The sequence below is a fragment of the Sarcophilus harrisii genome, chromosome 4, assembly GCF_902635505.1.
Source record: "Sarcophilus harrisii chromosome 4, mSarHar1.11, whole genome shotgun sequence".
Classification (NCBI taxonomy): Eukaryota; Metazoa; Chordata; class Mammalia; order Dasyuromorphia; family Dasyuridae; genus Sarcophilus; species Sarcophilus harrisii.
The window spans coordinates 141,158,688-141,183,719 of NC_045429.1; the positions used below are offsets into that span (position 1 = coordinate 141,158,688).

Consider the following 25,032-nt stretch of genomic DNA (forward strand, 5'->3'; position numbering starts at 1 on the left):
CCTGAAAATGTCTACTGCTCAGATTTCGACATACATTTGGATGGCTATCCCATAAGGCTTATCCAACTCCTGGGTCAGAAGTTGAAAGTGAGAAGATGAGCTAAATTTCCTTCAGAAAATCATAAAACTCTTTTATTGATGTTATCATGAAAGCAAAGATCCATTCATTCAATCTTAACATTTTGCTGTTAATAATGAGATGTGGAGTCCTATTATTTCCAAATGAGATGTGGAGAAATAGTCCATATAAGAAAATGGAGAGATATCACGGGTGTAAGTAGGCTGCAATGTATGCCCAGTCAGGTTCTCCAAAGAATAGTAGTAAAGGACATCACCAAAAAATATAATAGAAGAAGAAGACGAAGAAGAAGAAGAAGAAGCAGAAGAAGAAGAAGAAGAAGAAGAAGAAGAAGAAGCTAGCAAAAAGTAAGAGATAAGAAGTAACAGCTCAAGTACTTCACCAGTAATTTTGTGATATCAGGAGAAAGTGGGGGGGACCTCTAATGTCTTGGGTGGGACCTCAGTGAAAAATTTGTGGAAGCTCAGGTCTATTCTCAAGTCTTCTAGGCCATCCTTCTCTTCTCCAAGCAAATGATCTCACCTTTTGTCTAAGCAAATGACCTCACCTTTTCTCTTGCTGACAAAACTGAGTTTAGCCATCACAATCTCCTTTCCATCTCTACTCTACAAATCAAAACTCCTCTGGTTCTTCTTCCATTTTCACTTCATTGGCCCTAACCTCTGAGGAAGAGGAGGTGCTTCTCTTTTCCCTATATTTATGTCCTTGATCACATTTCCTTTCCAAGTTATTACAGCTCTCTTCCTCTGCAAATTATCTTACAGTTGCCTATTTTTTGTGGCCTTTCCTCCAAGCTAAATGTAAGCTATTTGAAGATAAAGATTATTGTATTTTTGTTTTTGAATCCTCAGAACCTACTATAATCCCTTAAATATAACAGAAGCTTAGCAAATGTTTCTTCAGTTGTATTTGGAGGGTAGTATCTAGTAAAGTACCACCAGAATCTATCCTTGGCCAAATTCTTTTTAACTTTTTTATTGAGGACTTGGATGAAGGGAGAGGTTATATGTTTTTTTTGTTTGTTTGTTTTGTTTTTTTTTTTTTTTTTATTTAATAGCCTTTTATTTACAGGATATATACATGGGTAACTTTACAGCATTAACAATTGCCCAACCTCTTGTTCCAATTTTTCACCTCTTACCCCCCCCCCTCCCTAGATGGCAGGATGACTAGTAGATGTTAAATATATTAAAATATAAATTAGATACACAATAAGTATACCTGACCAAAACGTTATTTTGCTGTAGAAAAGAATCAGACTGAAATATTGTACAATTAGCTTGTGAAGGAAATCAAAATGCAGGTGTGCATAAATATAGGGATTGGGAATTCAATGTAATGGTTTTAGTCATCTCCAGATTTATTTTTCTGGTCATAGCTAGTTCAGTTCATTACTGCTCCATTAGAAATGATTTGGTTGATCTCGTTGTTGAGGATGGCCTGATCCATCAGAACTGGTCATCATCTAGTATTGTTGTTGAAGTATATAATGATCTCCTGGTCCTGCTCATTTCACTCAGCATCAGTTCATGTAAGTCTCTCCAGGCCTTTCTGAAATTATCCTGTTGGTCATTTCTTACAGAACAGTAATATTCCATAATTTTCATATACCACAATTTATTCAACCATTCTCCAACTGATGGACATCCATTCAGTTTCCAATTTTAGCCACTACAAAAAGGGCTGCCACAAACATTCGTGCACATACAGGTCCCTTTCCTTCTTTATAATCTCTTTGGGATATAATCCCAGTAGTAACACTGCTGGATCAAAGGGTATGCACAGTTTGATAACTTTTTGAGCATAGTTCCAAACTATTCTCCAAAATCGTTGGATTCTGCTTCACAACTCCACCAACAATGCATCAATGTCCCAGTTTTCCGCATCCCTCCAACAATCATCATTATTTTTCCTGTCATCTTAGCCAATCTGACAGGTGTGTAGTGGTATCTTAGAGTTGTCTTAATTTGCATTTCTCTGATTAATAATGACTTGGAGCATCTTTTCATATGACTAGAAATAGTTTCAATTTCTTCATCTGAGAATTGTCTGTTCATATCCTTTGACCATTTTTCAATTAGAGAATGGCTTGATTTTTTATAAATTAGAGTTAATTCTCATATATTTTGGAAATGAGGCCTTTATCAGAACCTTTGACTGTAAAAATATTTTCCCAGTTTATTGCTTCCTTCTAATCTTGTCTGCATTAGTTTTGTTTGTACAAAAACTTTTCAGTTTGGTATAATCGAAATTTTCTATTTTGTGATCAGTAATGATCTCTAGTTCTGCTTTGGTCATAAAGACCTTCCCCTTCCACAGGTTTGAGAGGTAAATTATCCTATGTTCCTCTAATTTATTAATAATTTCATTCTTTATGCCTAGGTCATGAACCCATTTTGACCTTATCTTGGTGTACGGCGTTAAGTATGGATCAATGCCTAGTTTCTGCCATATTAGTTTCCAATTTTCCCAGCAATTTTTATCAAACAGTAAGTTCTTATCCCAAAAGCTGGGATCTTTGGGTTTGTCAAAGACTAGGTTGCTATATTTGTTGACTGTTTTATCCCTTGAACCTAATCTATTCCACTGATCAACTAATCTATTCCTTAGCCAATACCAAATAGTTTTGGTAACTGCTGCTCTATAATATAATTTTAGATCTGGTACAGCTAAGCCACCATCATTTGATTTTTTTTTTCATTAATTCCCTTGAAATTCTTGACCTTTTGTTTTTCCACATGAACTTTGTTGTTATTTTTTCTAGGTCATTAAGAGAGGTTATATGTTTATAAAATTTGTGGATGTTATGAAACTTATAGGAATAGTTCAGATATTAGATCAACAGTTCTCAAAGTATGGTCCAAGGATCCCTGGGGGTCTACAAGACCCTTTCATGGGATCAGCAAAGTCAAAACTATTTTCATACTAATACTAAGATGGTTACTCTCTAATACAGCAAATACTCTCATAAACAAAAGCTCTTTGAGAGGGAGGAAAGTTTTAAGAGTTTAAAGGAGTCTTACTAATAACTGCTGGTGGAATTGTGAGCTGATCCAACCATTTGGAAAAAAATTTGGAACCATGGACAAAGGACAACCAAACCATGCACACCTTTTGATCCAGCAACATCAGTATTAAGTCTGCATCCCAGAGAGATCATAAAAAGAGAAAAGAACCAACATATAGAAAAATATTTGTAGCAGTTCTTTTTGTGGTAGTAAAGAATTGGAAACTGAGGGAATGACCATCAATTGGGGAATAGCCAACAAGTTGTGATATATAAATGTAATGGAACACTATTGTGACAAGGAATGACAAGCAGGAGGATCCAGAAAAATCTGAAAAGACTTATATGATCTGATATAAAGTGAAGTAAGCAAAACTAAGAAAATATTGTTTTCTTGTAAACAGCAACAACATCATGTGGTGATCAAATGTAATGCATTTGGTTCTTTTCAACAATAAGGAGATTCAAGGGAATTCCAATAGACTTGTGATCAAAAGAGACATCTACATCCAGAGAGAGAAGTATGAAGACTGAATTAAATCAAAGCATAGTATTTTCACTTTTTATTGATGTTTATTTGCTTGCTTGTTTTTTTCTTACCTTTTTCTGATTTTCCTTGTGCAGTATGACAAATATGTCTAGAAAAATTGCACCTATGTTGGATATCTAACCTATATTAAATCATTAGCTATCTATGGAAGGGAGGGGAGGAAGGCGTGGGAAAAATTTAGAACACAAGGCTTTGTAAAAGTGAAGGTTGAAAACTATCTTTGCACATATTTGGAAATATAAAAACCTATTAAAATGAATGTTAAAATTTTTCTTTATATGTTATTGGAAAATATAAAATACTATTTTAAAGAAAAAGAGTTCAAAGAAGTTTTAAAACTATAGAGTTTGAGGACTAATACATTAGATGACATAATCTGCACACAAATATAACCCAGACTGAAACAATGGGCTAAATCTAGATGAAATTTAATAAAAAAAATATTGTAAAATACAACATGAGTTCAAAGAATTAACTACAAAAGCATAGGACGGTAATGCATTATAAACAAAAGCGCATTTGAAAATTAGGGGTTTTAGTGTACTTCAACCTTGATATGAGACAATACAACATAGTGCCCTGCAAAAAGCTAACACAATCTTAAATGGTATTAAGACAGGTATAGTATCCAAAGAAGAGAATGAATAAATGATTGAATTAAAAAGTAATTATTCAATACTTACTATGTGCAAAGTACTTGGCTAAGTGCTATAGATACTTTAAATATAAATACTTTCCAGGAGTGTTGAGAACCAAATGTTAATTTTCAATACCAAGATTTATACTTCAGAAATCCACTTCTTGCAAGAAACTTCAAACCCAAAGTAGTGCTAAGGCCAAATTCACTACATTAGATGCTTGGGGAATGTAGGACTTAACAGAAGAAAAAGTTTTCTTGACTATGAATTTTGGTATGCATTTACTTTGGATTCTGTGGATGTGACAAACTTGTTCTATATGCCATGTCTTCTTAGTTTGATGCTGGCAAAGGAATTGAAGACGCCTAGACAAAAGCTGGGTACAAAATAAAATCTGATATGCCCAGGAAATCCTGAGTGCTATTTTTCCTAGCGCATTTTTCCTAGAATCAGTATCTATTTGTCCTAAATTAATAAATGGTTATTGTTAAAATATGCAAAAAATAAAAACATGAAAATATGCAAAAATAATTTTCAAATGCCTTTAAGCTTTCTTGAAACATTTTGAAATGGTACATTTTATATATCATTAAAATGACCATTATAAAACTTTCTTCTCTAATGTATTAAATGGACCTGATAAAGAATATTTTAGTTAATGTTATCCTAGCTAAAGCTACCAGATGTATTTTAAAAAGACAAAGTTACATACTTAAATATCCTCTCAAACAGATTCTCTTTTACCAGTTTGAACAAGTTTTTGCCCAGTCTGTCTCCAATTCCATATTGAATTAGTTTTATTAATTACACCAATTTTATTAGCAAATTAGCAAATTTTTATTAAATTATACTAAAGTACTAAATAAAAACAACTCCCCACTTACTTGTTTCTTGTTTTCTTCCTTTTTGTTCATTTCCTGTATTCTGCTCAATATATCTTCCTTTGAAGGCTTAACCATCACTGAATTTCTACTTAGAAGTTCTGCAATTTGCTCCATGAATGAACAGAAATGGCTTTGAGAGGTCTTTGCTTCCTCCATGCAGTTCTTCAAACTCTTCTCTGTTTCACATGATTTTTTCTTCAGGAAGCTCAGCTCCTTCTTAGAGGCATCCCAGGCCCTCTGACCAACAGCTAGTTTTTCTTGTAAGATTTTAATTTCCTTCTCAAAACTCTGTTTTGCTTCTACAGCACTAGTCAAGTCCTTTAAAAAAATTAATAAATAAATAAAATGGGGTCAGAGTGGTAAGAACTAGTATTTTTGAATCAGAAAAACAAGGCCAGTCTTTACTGGGTAATATTTTAGGTGCATGTCCCCACATAAAACTGCCCTGAACAACGTCATTCTTATTAACTATCTTAATATATTGTATCTTAATCCCATATAAAATAAAAATTGAGATGTAACATCATTATTCATTTGAGTGTCTTTATCCTGGATTCCTCATTATTTCTCTCTGCCCTCTAGAATGTTGTTTCATCTGAACTTGTGGTTTTCTGCAAACAACTAGGGACTACAGGTACAATGTGCATGTATTGGGTAAACAAATTCATTTACTTTGATTACTAATGTTAAAAAATTTAGGCTAAGAGTTTTCTTTTCTATCTTATCTTAATTGTTCTACCTTTACTTCCTAAAGCCCCAGTTAAAATTCCAGATGCAAAGAATATGCCAGAATCACATCAAAATCAACTATGCACTATGATATGCAATGGGGAAGAAACAAAGTTTTAAATAGAAAATGGTTCCTACCCTCATAAAGAGATAAGATAACCCATCACCACACATAAAAGAGATACAATTTTACATGATAATTGAATTAAGGAGTTTACAAAATGAAATGCTTTGTAGTAGGGAGACAGCTATTACCAAAATACCAGTGCATGTATGAATTAGAAAAAGAGAGAAGAACCAACAAACAAAAAACAATGAAGAGAGATAGGAGAAACACTAAAATATGGGAAAAGAAAGTAGCTGGGAGAAACCCAGCAAAAGTTACAAACTGCAGATATACTTAAGTGGAAAACAAACCATACTGGGTAGAAATGGATCTTGAGAGAACAGATTACAAATTATTCAGAAAAAAAATGGGTGAGGTAAAATACCCAAAATTCTACAGGAAAAGTCAACCCACGATGTTTGGAAGCTCTAAAACAGGGGTTTTCACCTGGAGTCCAGAAACAGGGTTTTGTTTTGTTTTTAATATTTTGAGAGCTGTATTTCAATTTTTTTCTTTTGTATTATATTTTGTGCATCTTATAATATTATAAGAAGGGATCCATAAGTTTTAACAGACTGTCAAGTGGCTCTATGGTACGCACACACACATGCACGCGTACACGCACACACACACACGTGCACACACACACACACACACAATTGTTAAGAACCATTTTTGAAAACACAAAGTGAAAAAATTATGATCAGTAGGAAAAGAGTGAGTCTTCTAAGGAGACTAATGTATTTAGGTATATACAGAAGACAGAAACAATGGAAGGCGACTCTAAAGGAACAGCATGAAGAGGAAATGAAGATGTTCAAACAACACATACTCAACTAACTTGTATTAGATAAGGAATGAAAAGGTAGAATTATTAATCAGCTATGTTGCTTCAGCAATCTTTGCCAAAGAAAAATTATCTTTGGAATGAAAAGAACTGAATGACCTTGGATACTATAATACTCCCCATACTCCTCTGAAATCCCAGGCTTCAGAAACTCCTACTACTTGGCTTCATATTTCCATTCTTCATAGCCACCATTTATTAAACTAAGAGATTATACCTCACCACTGCTGATGACTAATTCATGGCTCAAGAACTCTCCTCTCAGACCACAGGGTTGAGAGCATATATAACTGCAGCATCCCTCTGACTCAGATCATTATTGGCTCCCAGGTATAGGTGAAACTAGTCTTAGTTTTCCATCCCCAATCCACACTGAGTTCTGCTCTTTCCTGATCTACATGCAGCTCTCTGGGGATATTTGAGATGCTGCAATGAAGACTCCTTTTTATCGGTCCATATAAACAATGCACATCAGGAGCAAGCAAAACAAATAAGATCTATGAATTATTATCAGAGAAAAAAATAACTTGCTGTTGTTTTTCTTAAAGATGGCATTATATGAACAAAGGTTAGCCTATAGTACTGGACTTAGGGACAAAAATACTTGAGTCATAATACTGCCTAAGGACTTAGCTACATGATCCTGGGCAGTTTACTAAACCAATCTCAATTTTTCTGTAAAAGGATTGGAATATGACTCAAATTTGTGCCATTTTATAGGCAGAAGGTAAAGGAAGAAAGGAAAGAAGGAAGGAAGGAAGGAAGGAAGGAAGGAAGGAAGGAAGGAAGGAAGGAAGGAAGGAAAGAAGGAAGGAAGGAAGGAAGGAAGGAGAGACTGAATTTAAAAAAATTGATATACTGAAAAATAATTTAAAGAATTTAATGAGTATAATGAGAAGCAGCATGCCTTTTAGAATAGAGACCCGATCTTGAATTCAAGAAGACTTGGGTTCAGGTCCTGCCTCTAATGCATAATGATTATGATCCTGGGAAAGACACTTATCCTTTCTCTCAATGCCCCCAGAAAACTGTCTCAGACTGTAAGCTGCACCGAAGGTTTAGATACCAATGAAATAATAGGCCCTTTTTTTATTATTGGTTGGACTGTTGGGGGGGAGGGGGGAGAGGGAGAGGAGAGATTAATATTAAAATAACATCTAGTGTGAGAAAAGTCAACTGAGTCCTTCTGTTTACCCTGTTGCATGAATATAAAAGAAAGATCCAAAAGATGTTTTTTAAAAAGCAATATTTTAGAAAAACTTTTTTTTCAATAAAAGCACATGTATATAAAAATCATTGCTTGATCAATGAACGTGCAAAGTCTACCAGTTAGGAAGGTTTGGTTTAGGGAAACCAAGTTCAAATAGCAAAATGGAATTTCATGAATAGAAGTCAATACCCATGTTTAGATTGTGAAGGCCTTCCAGATGATGGCCTACAATTTTCATCATCTGCCCTCCTACATTATGAAAGTGAGCTATCACTGGAAGATTTAATGACAACTGATATTTACATAGTATTTTAGATTATGCCTGATATTCTACTTATACTAGTTTCTTTGTACCTCAGAATATCCCCTTTGGGGTAGCTGCTACAGGTTATATCTATACTTATATGGTTAGAGAATCTATTCATGGTCATACAGCTACTAAAAGTCAGAGGCACTTTAAACCTAAGTTTTCCTCACTTCACATCTAGCATTATTCCACTACATTGATAGATCCCATAATAGAAATTATATGTGAAATAAATAAATTCAAAGTGAGGAAGAGTATAAATATTTGTCCAGAATATTATGAAAGACAAATAATTTACTGGATTGATCAATTTCTCTCTCTTTCTCTTCCTCTTTTCCATTCTCTCTCTATCCCTTCCTGTCTCTCTGTCTCTCTCCATCTCTCTGTCTCTCTCTCACACAATCATCACACAGAGACATGCATAAACATACAGACACATATACACTCAAACACACAAACTGATTTTTAAGTCAACGAAATTCAATGTACTGATATAAAAGGAAATTCAAAACATGGATGAGTAGTTAAAGTGCCTGTATCTCAGGAGTAATAACTGAGCTAATTATAGAAGCCATTTCTAAAAATGCTTCACCTTTCAAGTTGCTGGCAATAGTTGACTTCATTTCCCCTTTGCCATTCTAAAACAGTCCTCTTAGAGAAGCCCCACTGTGACTACTAATTAAATTATGGGTAGTAAAGTAAGAAATCAAGGACACTTTCTCACAATTACAATATTTCAACAGTTTGCAGACTTACTTTCATCAAGAAACATGATGAATGGTTAATTATAGTCCCCAGCCTCAGCAGTAATAAATTTACTGAACTATACTAAAATAAAATTGGGATGGGGTGAGGAGAGAAGTGATCAGAATATTGAGAGTACCAATGAGATTGCTTAAGAAAACAAATTCACATCCAATCACCCTAGCATTTCAAATACAACATGAATATGTAATAAGGGACTTTTATAAGGAAAAGAAAAAAAATCAACTGGGATACAAAAAGGGGCAGTTTGGAAGGTCAGTCAAATGACCCACTCAATATTTGGATAAGCATAATAAACATATGCTAAGTATATATACTATATGTTAGACATACTGTGTTAGTACTGTATATTTTTCAAAGAAATTTAATCACAACAATTGTATAATTGTATAGGGAGTACAAGAAATATCATCATTTTATAAAGGTGGAAATTGAGGTTCTCCACTCAATACCTCACTGCTTTTCATTAGAATAACTCTATGCTGTCAAAATTCTCACTGGATATTCTAGAGTCCAGTTTAATGTTATAAATTTTAGACTCATCAACAGAAATTCATTTAGCTAACAATCTTCAATCATAAAATAATATACATAGAAAAAGATTCAAACCCCAATTGAGATAGTATACTGTTATTTGACTGCTTTAATCACAAAGGCCTAAGTAATCCCATCAAATCCTGCACTTGGCTTGGTACATGAAAAGATATGAATCCAATGATGTAAGTACCTTATAGGGTTGCTGTGAGAAATACCATGTAAATTTCAAAATATTGGAGTATCGAGGTGCTCAGTAGTTAGAGGACTAGCCCAAGAATCAGGAGGGTTTATGTTCAAATCCTGTCTCAGATACTCAGACATTTATTATGTGTGTGACCTTGGCAAGTCACTTAACCCCCATTACTCTGTAAGGCAAAGAAACAGAAATAGACAGACCAACACACAGAAAGAGAGAGAGAAAGAAAGAGAGACAGAGAGAAATGAGTTGTTACTGTAACCCATCCCATAGTTGGCCCCAGAGTGGACTCAGATAAAATTCGAGAGCCCACTCACAAAATTTCTCAAGTTCTTGCCCCTAATTAGATTAATTCTGGAAATGTCACTGTCTAGATTATTTTGCTCCCACCAAAATAGCTCTTAGTTCTCCATTAAACACTTATAATGAGTTATAGGACAAACTTTATTCAATCCAAGAAAACATTCAGACTAGATCTACACTAGGATAGTGTAAAATTCTTCCCTCCTGACTTCCAGGGGTGGAGCTAAGATGGCAGAGATGACACCCATTTCTCTCTTACCTTCTCTACAACCTTCACACTAATTACAAAATCCAGCCTCTGAATTAGCTCTGGACCAACAGAACCCACAAATATTGGGAGTGCAACAAATTATCAGCAGAAGATAATTTCAAAGATCACTAGAAAAGGTCTGTTTCAATTGAAATGGGAGGGAGGAAGCCAGTGCAAGCAGCTGTGTACAAATGCAAGTGCAGACAGCACAGAGTCGCAAGGTGGTACAATGTCTGTGTGGTGGTGCAGACTCCTGTGGCAGAGAATCTACAGGGAGGAATCTATAAAAATCTACAGCAGTGTTGGCCACTCTGCCCTGGGTGCAAGTCAGTAGATCAGCAGAGAAGTTATAAAACATCCAGTACAAACTCAAAACACCAGAAACTCATGGGACCTGGCCACACCCACACAGCACCCAGAATGAATCAGCACTGACCCAGTGCAGCAGGCTTGGCCTAAAGATAGACCTTAACTTTAAAAAAAAATTTGAGTAAAAAAGTAAAGAGGACTCTAACAATTGACAACTTTTATGGTGAAAGAGAAGAACAGATTTCAAACCCTGAGGCAATTAAAGGCAAATTGTCTGCAAATGAAGCCCCAAAAAGCAATATAACTTGGTCCCCTTCACACAAGGCTCTCCTAGAAGAAATTAAAAAGGATCTTTAAAGAGAGCTAGAAGAAAAATGGGGAAAGGAAATGAAAAATTTGCAAGAGGGTTTGGAAAAGGCAGAAACTATCTGAACAAAATTCACTACAAAATAGACTTAGTGAAATGGAAAAACTCATTACAAGATACATTTGATAAAATGGAAAAAGAAAGCAAATCCCAGAAAAACAGAATATGTGAAAAAGAAAAAGAAAATAACTCCTTAAAAAACAGAATTTGTAAAATGGAAAAAGAAAATAACCCCTTAAAAAACAGAATTTGTGAAATGAAAAAAAAATCTATAGAACAAAACAACTCCTTTAATTGGACAAATACCAAAAAAAAATAAAAGTTTAAAAAAAAGTAAATGAAGAAAATAATTCACTAAAAATCAGAATTGAACAAATGGAAATGAATGACTTCATGAGACAAGAAGAATCAGTCAAGCAAAATCCAAAAAATGTATTTAAAATAGCTAATTGGGAAAACAACCGACATGGAAAATAGATCTAGGGAAGACAATCTAAGATTATTGGAGTCCCTGAAGTACATGATGAAAAAAAGAACCTAGACACTATCTTTCAGGAAATCATCAAAGAGAACTGCCTGGATATTATAGAAACAGAAGGTAAAATGATCATTGAAAGAATTCATCAAATGCATCTTGAAAGAGAACCCAAAATTAAAATCCCAAGGAATATCTTGGCTAAACTTAAAACTATCAGACTATGGAAAAAATATTACAAGCATCCAGAAAGAAACAATACAAATACCAAGGAGGCACAATTAGGATTACTTGGGACCTGGCAGCTTCCACTTTAAAAGATCAAAGGGCCTGGAATCTGATATTCCAAAAGGTGAAGGAACTTGGAATGCAGCCAAGAATAAATTACCCTGCTAAACTAGCATTTTCTTTCAGGGCAAAAGATGGACATTCAATGAAACTGTGAATTCCATTTATTTTTGATGAAAAGACCAGAGCTAAACAAAAAATCTGACCTCCAAATATAGAACTCAAAAGAAGAATAAAAAGGTAAAAAAAAAATCTTGAGAACTGTATTTCTGTTATGAGTATACATTGAGAATACATGTATAATCTGACTGTTCTAAAAAAAGGAAATTAAAATGGAAAGGGGACTGTAATAGAAAAAAGGGGGAAAGTGGAGGTAAAATGAGGAAAATTACATCTCAGGAAGAGGCAAAGAAAACATATTATAATTGAGGGAAAGAAGAGAGGGTGAGAAATATTGTTTGAATCTTACTCTCATCAGATTTGGCCCAAAGAATGAATATTAGATATATTTGATTTCACTGAAAAACATCTCTCATCTTATGGAAAAGTGGGAGGGGAAAGGGGAAAAGGGAAGAGGTAGGCTAAACAGAAGGGAAAAGAGAAATAGTAGGGGAAAGGTATAAGAAAGGGGGAAAGTCTCTAAAGAGGAAGGACTGTTTCAGGCAAGTGGTGCTCATAAGTAAAATATAGGGGAGGAGAGAAAGGGGGAAAGGAAATAAAGTATAACTTGGGTTAATAAGATGGCAGGAAATATAGAATTGGTAGTTTTAACTGTAAATGTGAATGAGGTAAACTCTCCTGTAATGTTCTCTTGTTTGGTTTTCTTGGAGGTCTCTGGGCAGCCTTCTTTTTAGTTCAATAATCACCACAAGAACAGCCAGGTGTTAAAGTCCAGATTCTTTATTATCTCCTTCCTGGGACTGGGCAGCTTTCTGAAGAGCCTTTCAGACTGGCCTTGGTCTCAGTGAAGAAATGCAGGAGAGCCTGCCACCAGGAGCCTGACTGAAGGTGGAAATGAATCTGTCTCCTTGGCTCAGAGAGCTTCCAGTGTGCTTGTCTTCTGTGGCTCTCAATTCCTGCTTATGTGCTCCACACTGAGTATAAACCAATCATTATATCACTAAGAAACCATTATTTGTTGTAAGATTGAATCAATCATACTGAATTTAGAGAACTATTAATCACCATGCTAAACTAGATAACTATTGTCTCATCAATGCCACTTAGTTGGTACTTTGTAAGAATCCTTGTTTCAAGTTTAGAGTTCTGGCCCATAACACTCTCCCATAAAGCATAAGCAGATTGAAGACTGATTAAAAGCCAGGATCCTACAATGTGTTGTTTACAAGAAACACATTTAAAGCAGAGTGATACATACAGAGTAAAGTAAAAGGCTGGAGCAGAATCTACTGTGCTTCAGGTGAAGTCAAAGAAGCAGGGGTAACCATCCTGATCTCAGATCAAGCAAAAGCAAAAACTGATCTAATTAAAAGAGATAAGGAAAGAAACTATATCTTGCTAAAGGGTACTATAGACAATATCAATATCAATAGTAAACAGATATGCACCAAATGGTGTAGCATCTAAATTCCTAAAGGAGAAGTTAAGAGAGTTGCAAGAAGAAATACAGCAAAAAAATAATAGTAGATCTCAGCCTTGCTCTCTAAGAACTAGATAAATCAAACCACAAAATAAATAAGAAAGAAGTTAAAGAGGTAAATAGAATACTAGAAAAATTAGACATGATAAATCTTTGGAGAAAACTGAATGGAGACAGAAAGGAGTACAGTTCATGGAACCAACATATTTAATATGTATTAGACTACCTGCCAGGTAAGGGAGAGGGGAAGGGGAAGGAGGGGAAAATTTGGAACAAAAGGTTATGCAAGGGTCAATGTTGGAAAAATTATCCATGCATATGCTTTGTAAATAAAAAGATTTAATAAAAAAAAAATTCTTCCCTCTTTCCCAAAGAAATCTTTCCAGCTGGTAGCACCACTCTGAATTCAGAGTTACTCAGTCATTTCCACCTCCTCTCCCAGTGGATCTCTCTTTTCTCATAGAAAAGGAAATAATAGTTAACTAAGAGCCAACCTCTCCAAGCTAGATCTTCACAATACAAATGACTCAGAATATTGAGGAAATGGCCTCAATTTGTTTTTTTTTTTTTATTTTTAAGTTCTTCATTGTGCCCCAACACCCAATTTTTCCCTGTGAGAAGTGACAGTGTCAGCATTATGATGTAGGTATGTATATGTTACCCTAATTAGAATGTGAGTTCCTTAAGAGAAAGACTTATCTTACCTTCTTTGGCAGTACCTAACATATAGTAGGAACTTAATAAACTATCATACATATGTATGTATGTATTATGTATGTAAATATGTATGTACATACATATATAAATAAAGATATAGCCCTGGGCCATAAGTAGGTCAGAACCACTCTCCTGAGGGCTCCATTTCTATAGCAGGAGAGGTCAGCAGCAGTAGATAGACTATTAAGTCATAATGGATGAAGAAGATAGGATAGTTATGCTAGAAATGAGCCCACAAGTGGATATTATGGGATAGTGATATGAAATGCATTTTCTACTCTACAAATGATACAACAATAAGCACCTATTTCACAGGATTGTTGTGAAAATCAAATAAACTAATGTGTGATTCTCTTTGCAAACCTTAAAGTACTATGTAGATGATGACCATGATGAAGATTATGCACTCTTTGGGGTCAGAGCACGTTACCCTTGGTATAAAATCACAGATCCTATTTCTAAGTCCACTGCTCTAGGTTATCTTCATATCAAAAGGAAGTGTTGAAATGAAGAGTTCATTTATAAGTCCATTACATTTTAAGTATTTTAAAAATCAATATGGATCACTAGTAATACAATATGAATCAATATTACACGTTTGGATATACTGCGGAATCAAATTAAACCTTCAAAATGTGATGACTATATACAGCAAGGTTAGATGGAATTTGGCCTTTGGAACATTTTCTAAACTAGTCTATCAGTTGACCACATCGTTTCCCATAGTTAAGATCAACAAATAGGACTGTTTGTACACTCAAAAGTTCCCAAGGCAATCTGCAGGTCTAGATGTCCTCTGTAGGTCCTTGAGAGAAACAGACTGTAAGCAAATTGTTAAAAGGTAAGTTCTGGCAGAGAATGCACTCTCTATAGAATGGAGCCCTGAGCACTTTGGTGGGGGACCAGGAGAATGCGAGGCAGAAAGCCAGGACATATGATGGTGAAAAGAGATATAGGGCTTATGTGTTTTACTGAGTTCTATTTAAAAAAAAAAATAATAATAATAATTAAATAGAAAACCATAATGCAGGCAGCACTATTTACCTGAAGCAAGTAAATCTTAATAGCAGGCAAAATCCTCATGTAGAAATAGTTTCTAGAGTAATAATCTTGAAAACTTTGAAGTGACAGGAAACGTTGCCAGCAAAGAAAGAAATTCTTAAGCCTCCTTTACAAATCAGTCCCATTACCTAATCTAAATAACACTGTCAGAAAATTATTCCATATACCTCATTTAGTCTTTTAGTATATAGCTCACATCCACAATCTCTTCTTGCATTCTCAGTGAAGATAGGCTTTTTTTCAAAGAACAGTTTCTACCATCTTTAATGTATTTCAAATAAAGTATCAGGATTTATAATTAGAAATGTCAAAGAAATGAGCTTAAAAAATAATAAAACAAGAGTGCTGAGATTTCTATGATTGCTTTTGCTGCTACAATCACACTTGGCTCATAAAGAAACTTTTTACTAGAGGCATCTAGGTGGTACAGTGGACAGAGCACCAACACTGAAGTCAGGAGGACCTGAGTTCAAATTTGACTTCAGACACTTAACACTCCCTACCTGTGTTACCCTAGGCAAGTCACTTAACCCCAATTGCCTTAGCAGAAAAAAAGAAACTTTTTCTATCTTAACATTTAGAAAGACTTCAGCACATGGTCCCTATGAACATTTATAGGTCAGCAAAACTCTTTAGTTGTACTTTTTGTTACAACCTCAGTTCTATGAATGAATAAGTATTTTATTATAAAATGCAAGTTTCTAGCTGCTTGTTAAAAAAAATCTTTTCAATATATACTTTGGCAGAAAAATTCATCCTGACGTCAAATGTATTTGCAAACTCTGGGGAAAATTGCATCACTCATTTAAAAGTAATGTACTGAAAGAGGGATAAAGTTCTGCTTTTTTTGCAAAGTGAGTTATTGCAACACCTTTAGTACTTAGCTCATGCAGATTACTCTCCAAAATTGCATACTTGTTGTGCAGTATGGAATATTTCCAAATTTGACAATGGAAATAACTTTATAAATAAAATAAATGAATGAAAAGGTATTTACTGACTGGCGGGCTATTTACTGTGTTTGTTGAACTGAACAGGTTGTTTGGGATTTTTTTAAAAGGTCAATACTAGAATTCTATCCTCTAATGGCTATGCAAATACAAAGTTGATTAAATATCTAGTGATTACTGACATTTCAGAACTTCCTAAATGAAATCTATAATCATTCAAAAGAACTGACCCTAACTATCCACACAGGAAAAATCAGGTGGATAAGGCATACAGACTAGAATAAGTAACTGGATGAAAAGCTCATCATCCTAGTCCATTAATACACATATCTTGGACAGGCACTGAAATTAGATGATGAGTTGGGCCCAGAATTATAGAGGAAGACGAAAACTAGCTGGATCATTGTAGGGAAATTGTACAGTGATTGTGTCAGTTTCTTCCAAAAACAAAGACTCTTCTTTTTAAACAGCAACATTCTTCTGTTGATCTGCTATCCCACACCATTCAATATCCTCTTATATTTGCTGTCCTACTTTATTAGAATATAAACCCCTTGAGGGCAGGAACTATCAGATTTTTAAATTCACATTTCCAGTATATAACACAGTGCTTAGAACTTAATAAATGTTTTTTTCATAATACACACATTCATTCATTCTTTTATTTAATGGACCAATGATCTCATCAACATATGTATTCCTTCCATGGATGTAGATCAAATCCCATCCAAACCTTCTCATCTTATGGGATTTCTTTCATGTTCTCCCAAAGATCCATTGTTCTGGAGCCCTTCCTCTAAGTGTTTTCACACTTAGTGGTTATCAGAACAATCAATCAACAAGTGTTTATTATTTATTATGTGTCAGGCACAAAGTAAAGAAAGGCAAAACCATAATTCCTACCTCTAAGGAGTTCACATTCTAATGGGAAAGATAAAATGTGAATAAGTAGGATGTACAAATATATACAGAGTAGATGGAAGATAATCTCAGCGCAAAGGCCCTGGGGGGAAGGAAGGAGTGGAAGGAACAGCCTCCTTCAGAAGATAAAGTTTGAGTTAAGTATTGAAGGAAACCAGGGAAGCAGAAAAGAAAAGGTGAAGAGGGAAAGAATTCTAAATTATGAAGGACAGTCAATAAAAGGCAGTCGGAACATGAAGAATCATACATGAAGAAAAGTTAGTATAACCAAATCAGAGAGTAAAATATAAAAAGACTAGATGGGAAAGAGACATATGGTGAAGGACTTTAAACATGAAATATAGAAACTTATATTTGGTCCTGAAAGTAATAGGGAAGCTCTGGCATTTACTAAGGAAGTACAAGGATAATGTTATACTTATGCTTCAGGAATATCATTTCAGCAACTGAGTGGAGGATGGACTGAAGTAAGGAGAGACTTGAGACCAATTAAAAGAATTATATATCATAGGAATTCTGGGTCACATGAGTAACAAGATGGAGAAGTAGGCATTTTCTCTGATCCCTACAGCCTCTTGTCTCTCTAAAATATAAATCATATGCCAAAGATGAAGCAACTTCAGCTGTCTTCATGGTTTGGGACACTCAAAACCCAAAAGAAAGTTTTAAAAAAATGATCTGATGGTCATTGATTCTGAATGGGAGGTGAAGATTTCTCAAAAAGTCTGAAATGGTAATAAGTCTTTCATGACTTCCTGAAACTTAGACCTAGAGTCTGACCTATTCCATTTCAGACTTTTTGAGATCATATGATCGCATATGATCCCTATTCTCAGAGGGCTGTAGGGCAGGAAAGGTCAGACTTTAAGTCTAAACTTCAGGAAGTTACATGACCCACAGGAAGTAGACAACATTGCTAACTATTGATCAAGGGTTACTTCCTTTTCAGTCCATCCAATGAACCCAAGTCTTTTGCTATTTAACCAAATTCACTATTACCAGCTCGCCAGGCCAGGCACATGCTGGGAAAGGAGACCTGAAAGACTCTGGGTCTGCTCATCTGTGCTTGGGCCTCTCCCTGTAAGGACCAAATGTACCTGAATATGTCTCTAATTAGTTAATTAGGGTAAAACGCTCTAGCACCCCTCCCACACAGTTTATGGGGGCTCACCCGGGATCTGTGACTTCCCAGAGAGATGGCTGGCTTTTCTCTGACCATCCTTGAGATCAGACCCTCAGCCTCCCTCTCTGTGGAGTGTGGGGTTAAAGAGAGGTGTCCAAATACAAACAGGAGCGCAAAACTCCAAAGAAGAACAAGAAGAAGCCTTAAGGCAAGTGACCAATCAGGTAACTTATGTGAATGTAATCCAGGGGTAGAAGGGGAAGGAGTAGTCCAGATAGGAGCAGCTCTTCCCAGAGCACTGCCTGTGTTCTTGAGCTGTCATTAGGCAGAAGGAGACCCTAGGATCAGGCTTGGTGATCCAAGGTTCTACCTAGTAAGCCAGAGGAAAGTCCTGATAAACGGCACAATGATTGGTGTATACTCAGTGTGGAACATATAAGGAGGAGCTCTCAGGGCCAGAAAGGACAAGCCCACTAGAAGCTCTTGAAGCCTCAGCCAAAATTCAATCAAGGACATTCAGAAGCCAGAGAAGGTAGGCAGGAGCAGAAACTCTTGGAACCCAGGAGAAAGATAGGCCTCCACAAAAACTAGCAGAGCCCCAAGTAAAGGAGCAGGAGCGCTCTGGATGACTGCTAGAAGGGGTGACCCCTCCAGGCTTGGGGATCCGAGCCAAGAGGTCATCTCTATATATTATAGGATCTCAAGCCATGAGATTGGAGCTGCTCTTTCTAGAGAGAGAGGAAGGATCGGTCCAAACTAAATCTTTGGAGCAAAAGTGCACTTGATGAGATATTGCTGTTTTGAATGTAGGAAAGGGACAATCTTCTTCCATATAATTCTTGTCTGTGTCTTTGTTTGTGTCTTTGTACAGAATGTTTATGTCATGTCTATGATGTGAGCTAGATTTTGTTTTAAAAAAAAAAAAAAAAAGCCTGACTTTTTCCTGGGGACTTCAGCTCCATCCAAGCTAGGGCTACAAAAAAAGTTAGCTAATTTATGAGAGCTAAGAATGGTCATTTCGAGATTGCAAAAGTGCTTAGCATAAAACAAATGCTATATGAGTGTTAGCTACTTTATTGGATTCAATTGCTTCATATTTGGAAAGTTTATATGTGATCAACATACAATACCAATGTTGAGATAAATGAATTTTGTGTATGTATAAAATAATTTGGAAGCAAATTCAATTAAATTGTTATTGTTGTTGTTGTTGGATAGTACAAGGAAGATAGTACATAGGGTAAAGGGACACATGGGTGGAGGAATGAGTGAGAGAAAAAGAAAATGTGCTCAATCAGTTTGGTGAAATTTGTTATTTGAGATATGATAGTAAAAGCAGTTTTACATAAATTGTAATCTCTTTGCATTGGGAAAAAAAAAGAGAGAAAGAACAAAACCTTATCTGGATCAGGTTTGCATTTTAAAAGCCTAGAGACTTGAGAGTATGCAATTCTGAATGGGGGAAGACAAAAGAGAACAAAGAAGTAAATTGTAAAGTTGTTAAGCTTCTTAAAATTGTCTTGTAACTAAGGTTATCATCCCTGAGAAATAATTTGTTTGAGTTACATAAGTCCCAATGAAGGAATGAGTTTACTGATAGTCTACAACTTTATTAAGTAGCTTTTACAACAGAAATTACAAGCATAAGGCTACCTTCTCAGATATCAAGATGAGTTATAAGTATTATATGACAAATTTCTTTCTATTACAATTATATGACACAATCACTATTAGATGATATGTGCTAGAATTGTGAGTTTGTTTACTTTAAGCACAAGATCTTAGAAATTTGTGTGCATATATTGCAACATTACTACTGGAAATTTAAATCTGTATTTGATTTGATTTAAAGTTTTTAAAAATGGGTTATTAAAACAAAGTTGTGGTAGCTTAGCTTAAGGGGTCACATGTTTGTATCCCCTAATTAGATGAAATATGTTGCTTTCTAAAATAAATATTGGGTAATTTGTAAAAATTATGAGCTATGCTTTAAAATATGTCTGTTGGACATATGTATAAGTGTTATGAAACTTTGTCCAAAGTTATGTATATATTAATTATATTATGAATCTTAACATTAAAAAAAAAAAAGGTGATTAAAACAAAAAAGGAAGACGATTCATTTGCAAAGCAATTGATAGTTTGAAAGGACCATCTAGTTAGAATATCACAAGGTAAAGTGTTGATTTTTAAAATAACTTTTTAATTGGTGTGTATGTTAAAATTGGAAACAACTGTAAATTACATGAGATTCCTACCCATTTTTGTGATAGGCTATGTTGTTTATTTGGCTATCACTTATGAAAATTGTGAAATTACTAATTAAATTATTTGGGGTTAATATCATAATTTCAAACCCAAAAATGTTAGTTATAAGGGTTACATAGACATTAGATGATGATAGGCACCAAAGTTGGGGTTTGGTCATGTGAGGAATTTGCATTAGCATTTATCTTCAGTAAAATGTAGATTTATTCTGGAAAGAGCAGAGCTCCTAGCAGAATTTGACATTTGCCAAGGGAAAAGAGACACCCCATGAGGTTAGGATATGTCCTTAGCTAGTGGGCTGGGTCCTGGGGGGGGACTTGACACCCTAAAAGAGTTAGCTATAAGGAGAGATGGGGTCAGGAAGCATAGTGGAGTTAGGAGAGACCCCATGTGGAGTGGAGGGAAGGGAAAGATCTGTTGGCTTGGAAAGGGGAAGATTTAACCCACCCTTCTCCCATTAGGTGTAAACTTATTGAGAGAACAAACCCACTCATTGGAGCTCACTCCCTTTCCTTACTGGTTAAATGAAATTACTTTAACATTAATTGTTTTTATTGTTTAAAGTAATAGCTTACATTTACATGGTGATACTGGTGACATGAAGAGACAAAGTCATTTGATGAATCATGGTGATACTGATGACATTAAGACAAAGTCATTTGTGATGCTATGTCAAAGTTTCCACAACTTAGCAATGCAAGGAACTTCAAAGAGAAGTTTGTAGATTTCTGGATAACTGCAAATTCTCTGAAAATAGTTATTTCAAAACCCATTGAGCAAATTATCTATTATTTATTTAAGTGTACATGGTCTCCTTGTTTAATGAATATGATAACAAATATGCTCTAAGTACCCACAACAGAATTTTAACCTGATATCCCTGCATTAGTTTTGACTGTCTTGCAATCACATTTGATAGATAGGTTATGCACAATGGTTTGTAAGATTTTTTGTTGTTTGTTTTTATATAGACGTGAAGCCCCTGACTGGTGAAACTTATTATTGAGATGAAATCTCTTCGGACTATAACTAATATTGTTTAGAATTTTGAATTTGAATATAATTGCCTGATGGATCATTAAATCAGTACCCACCATTCCAGAGAAATGCCATAAGTTATTCAGAGGGATGCCTTCCAAAACTATAACAGGTGGATGTTTTATCTGGGCAAGAGCTAGGAGGACCATCTTAGATGGGATCCTTCTGACTCAAGTTTCCCAGTTCTGTTTTTTGTTGTTGCTGTTGTTTCCTGATTATACCTGAGTGTTAGGATTCTTACAAGATGCTAAGTGAAATTGAGGAGACAGTGGTTAAATCTAGTTTAGCATTGATTTAATCTTACAAAAAATAATGGTTTCCTAGTGATATAATGGTTGGTGTATACTCAGTGTGGAACATATAAGGAGGAACTCTCAGGGCTAGAAAGGACAAGCCCACTAGAAGCTCTCGGAGCCTCAGCCAGAATTCAGTCAGGGACATTCAGAAGCCAGAGAAGGTAGGTGGGAGCAGAAACTCTTGGAACCAGAAGAGAGATAGGCCCTCCAGAAAAAGTAGCAGAGCCCTAAATGAAGGAGACAATAAAGGATTTGGACTTTAATCCCTAGCTGCACTTGTGATTATTGAACTGAAACTAAGGCTGCCTCCAGAAATCCCCATGAAACCTGCTCCCAGAGAACATTACATTTTAGAGAAGAATATTATACCTGAGTATGGTTATAAGGTGGAATTGTTACCACATGATTGATTGTCAGAGCTAAGGATGTTTTTTCTTGTCACATATGTGCTCTCTGCCTGAAGCCCTGAAGAATCAGTTTTGACTGATTATGTTATAATCGTGTCTCTGCTTTAACCTCTTATAGCAAATTTCTATAATCAGAGCAAGTGGTCAATAGAAGACATGAGCACAATACAAGTATATAAATGATATCTTGATCTGCAGCCCAGACCTGGAGGCTTTGCTGGCTGCTGCCATAAAACCTTTAACTTTCTGCTTCCTGAAATGAGAATTTCTTTATCTGAAGGTCTACTTTACTCAAGTATTTGGTCCACCTCCCACGTCCATTTTGCTCACTGGATGAGGAAGGAGACAATCTTATCATGCCCTATCAGGCCAAGGTTTTTAACACCTTGAAACCTAAATTGACCTCTTTCCTGCCTTAGCCCTACTTTTTACACTGTACGTTGACGGAAGGTTCTCAGGGTCTTGACTCAGTCTCTGGAACCCTATCCTAGACCCCTTGCTTCTCAAAGAAACTTGGTGTCTTGGGGTGACCCTCCTGCCTTAGAGCTAGCTGTCACAGCCCTGCTAATTGAGGAAGCCCCTAAATTCATCCTAAGCCAATCACTGGAGATTCTGATGCCCCACCAGGTTTGGAGCATTTTTGCCTATAGCAGAGCTTTAGAATGGGGTGGAAAAATGAGAATGAATATCTATATTGACTTCAAATATGTTTTTCATGTTTTTTATACTCATGGGAGCTATATGGAAAGAAAGAGGATTTTTGACAGCCAAACATTCACCCATTAAGTACACAGGGGAACAAAAATTGTAAACTATCCATGAACCTATAGAGGTTTCATTTATGTTTCGTAAAGGAAGGAGGATTCACTTCAGGCCAAGGGAAACAGGCTTGCAGATTCAACTGCCCAGTCGTTGACTATTTGCCCTGACCATGGCACCTTTAATTTCCCAACTCTTGACTCCTGCATTCTTTCATATAGTTTCCAGGCAAGTAAATTCTGAAAGGGCTGTTAAACCCTTCTATCCTGAAGCCTAACTGGAAGAGGGGTACACACTTAGAGAGGATTAGCAGATAGATTTTACATATATGCCCTCTGGGCAGAGGCTTCAAACTGCTTTTGGTTTTGTTAACACCTGTACTTGCTGGGCAAAAGCCTTCTCTTATAAAACTGAAAAGGCTCCAAAGTTTTTTGCTAAAGGAGATCATAATCACTTAAGGCCACAATGTTCTACCCATTGCCTTTGAGAAAAGAAAAGCAGGAATTTGGGGGAAACGTTCTTTGGTATTTATCCTAGGAAAAGCTGTCTGCATGAGAGGCATTCATGATAGCCTCATCTCCCCTCCACTCTTCCTCTGGGTAGGGGTCCTGGTTACTGTCCCCAGTAACCTTCATATTGTCTCTACTTTTGTTTATTCTTTTGCTCATACTTGGTCCTTGTATTTTTAATATACTTGCTTAAGAGTTGCTTCTTCTAGACTCCCCATCATGAAATTCCAACGACTTGGTCAACCTGAAGTCACCTGACACCTGATTCTGACATTCAGCACCAGATGCTGCCTACAAATTACCCTCTCAATTTGGACCCCACTGAACAGGGCCAGCTTTATACCCTTGTCAGCCTGAAGCAGCTCCAGAAGATGAAATATCCATCCCTTTATTCCAAATGAGTCTGGGGCTGGACTGCTTGAGGTGGGAATGATGGTGTTGAGGTGTGAGAAATGAGGGGTGAGAGATTCCTGGGCTGGTATCCCAGAATTTTGCGAAAGAATTTGCAATCCTGAACTGCAGGCGAGGTTTTGGCCAAAAAAAAAAAAAAAAAGTTTATTACACTGAGAAACAACTTCCCAGAGGGCTAATTCCAAAGGAATTTAGCAAAGGTAGGTTTTTAGCAAAGATGGGTTTACACTGAAAAACAACTTTCCAGTGGGCCAAATGCTGAAAAGATTTTTAGCAAAGGTTTGGGGTGCAGTCATTTTTTATTAGCCTTTTAAGGTTTGAGGCTAGGGAGATTAAGGACTAATTTTCAATTCAATAAAGGGTGGTGATTATGCCCCAGGCCAAAATCTCCAATTGAATTTGTAGGTAGAGATCTCCATGGGAGTTTCCCCTAAGAACAGGAGGGTGGGGACCCTCCCAAAGGATTGGAGGGGTTAAGATTTTAGGGTTCCTTTAACCCAGGTCCACCCTTCCCCCCCACCAAAGATCAGGGTGACACAGTTTACATCAATGGTCCAATGGCTCTGAGGTCCCAGGTCTCCATAACTGGCTGCCAGATGACAATCTGTCAGTCTGGGATGACTGGGTTTCCAAGACAGATAGTGGGAGTTGGTGGAAGTAAGGTCTCTGATTCCTGCTCATTGCTTTAAGCAGCGATATCTTGTCATCCACTTGCTTATACACTTAATCATTAGACTAGTTCAGGATTTCTTAGCTAAAATGGCTCCTGAAAGTTTCCACTGATGTGCAGGTGTTGGTTCTAAATGGTAGAGGGCGGGTTACAGTTAATACTGAAGAGAGCGACCAGCCTGAAGGCCTCGGTAACAAGGATGTCCTAGTGGAAGAAATGCCTCGGGAATGGTGTGAGAAATCTTCAAATGTGTGAAAAAGAGGAGGGACTGAATGGGACCAGGTGAAGTTTTCTCAAAATGTCTATGAAATGAAATGGGTCAGACCCTAGGCCTAAGTTTCAGGAAGTCACCTGATCCCTATTCTCAGGATCTGTAGGACAGAAAAGGTCATTCCCTAGGCCTGCGCTTCAGGAAGTTACATGACCCACAGTAAGTAGACAGCATTGCTAACTA

The 25,032-nt window shown here is 36.1% G+C and overlaps 1 protein-coding gene across 1 annotated transcript in view; it reads right to left on the reverse strand.

The window, feature by feature from the left end:
* Positions 1-25,032, reverse strand: part of CCDC170 (coiled-coil domain containing 170) — a 114,880-nt gene that overhangs the window by 51,489 nt on the left and 38,359 nt on the right. The window contains exon 6 of the mRNA XM_031937619.1: positions 5,159-5,476. Coding sequence (XP_031793479.1) covers positions 5,159-5,476 — 318 coding nt within the window. The remainder of the gene's footprint in view (positions 1-5,158; positions 5,477-25,032) is intronic.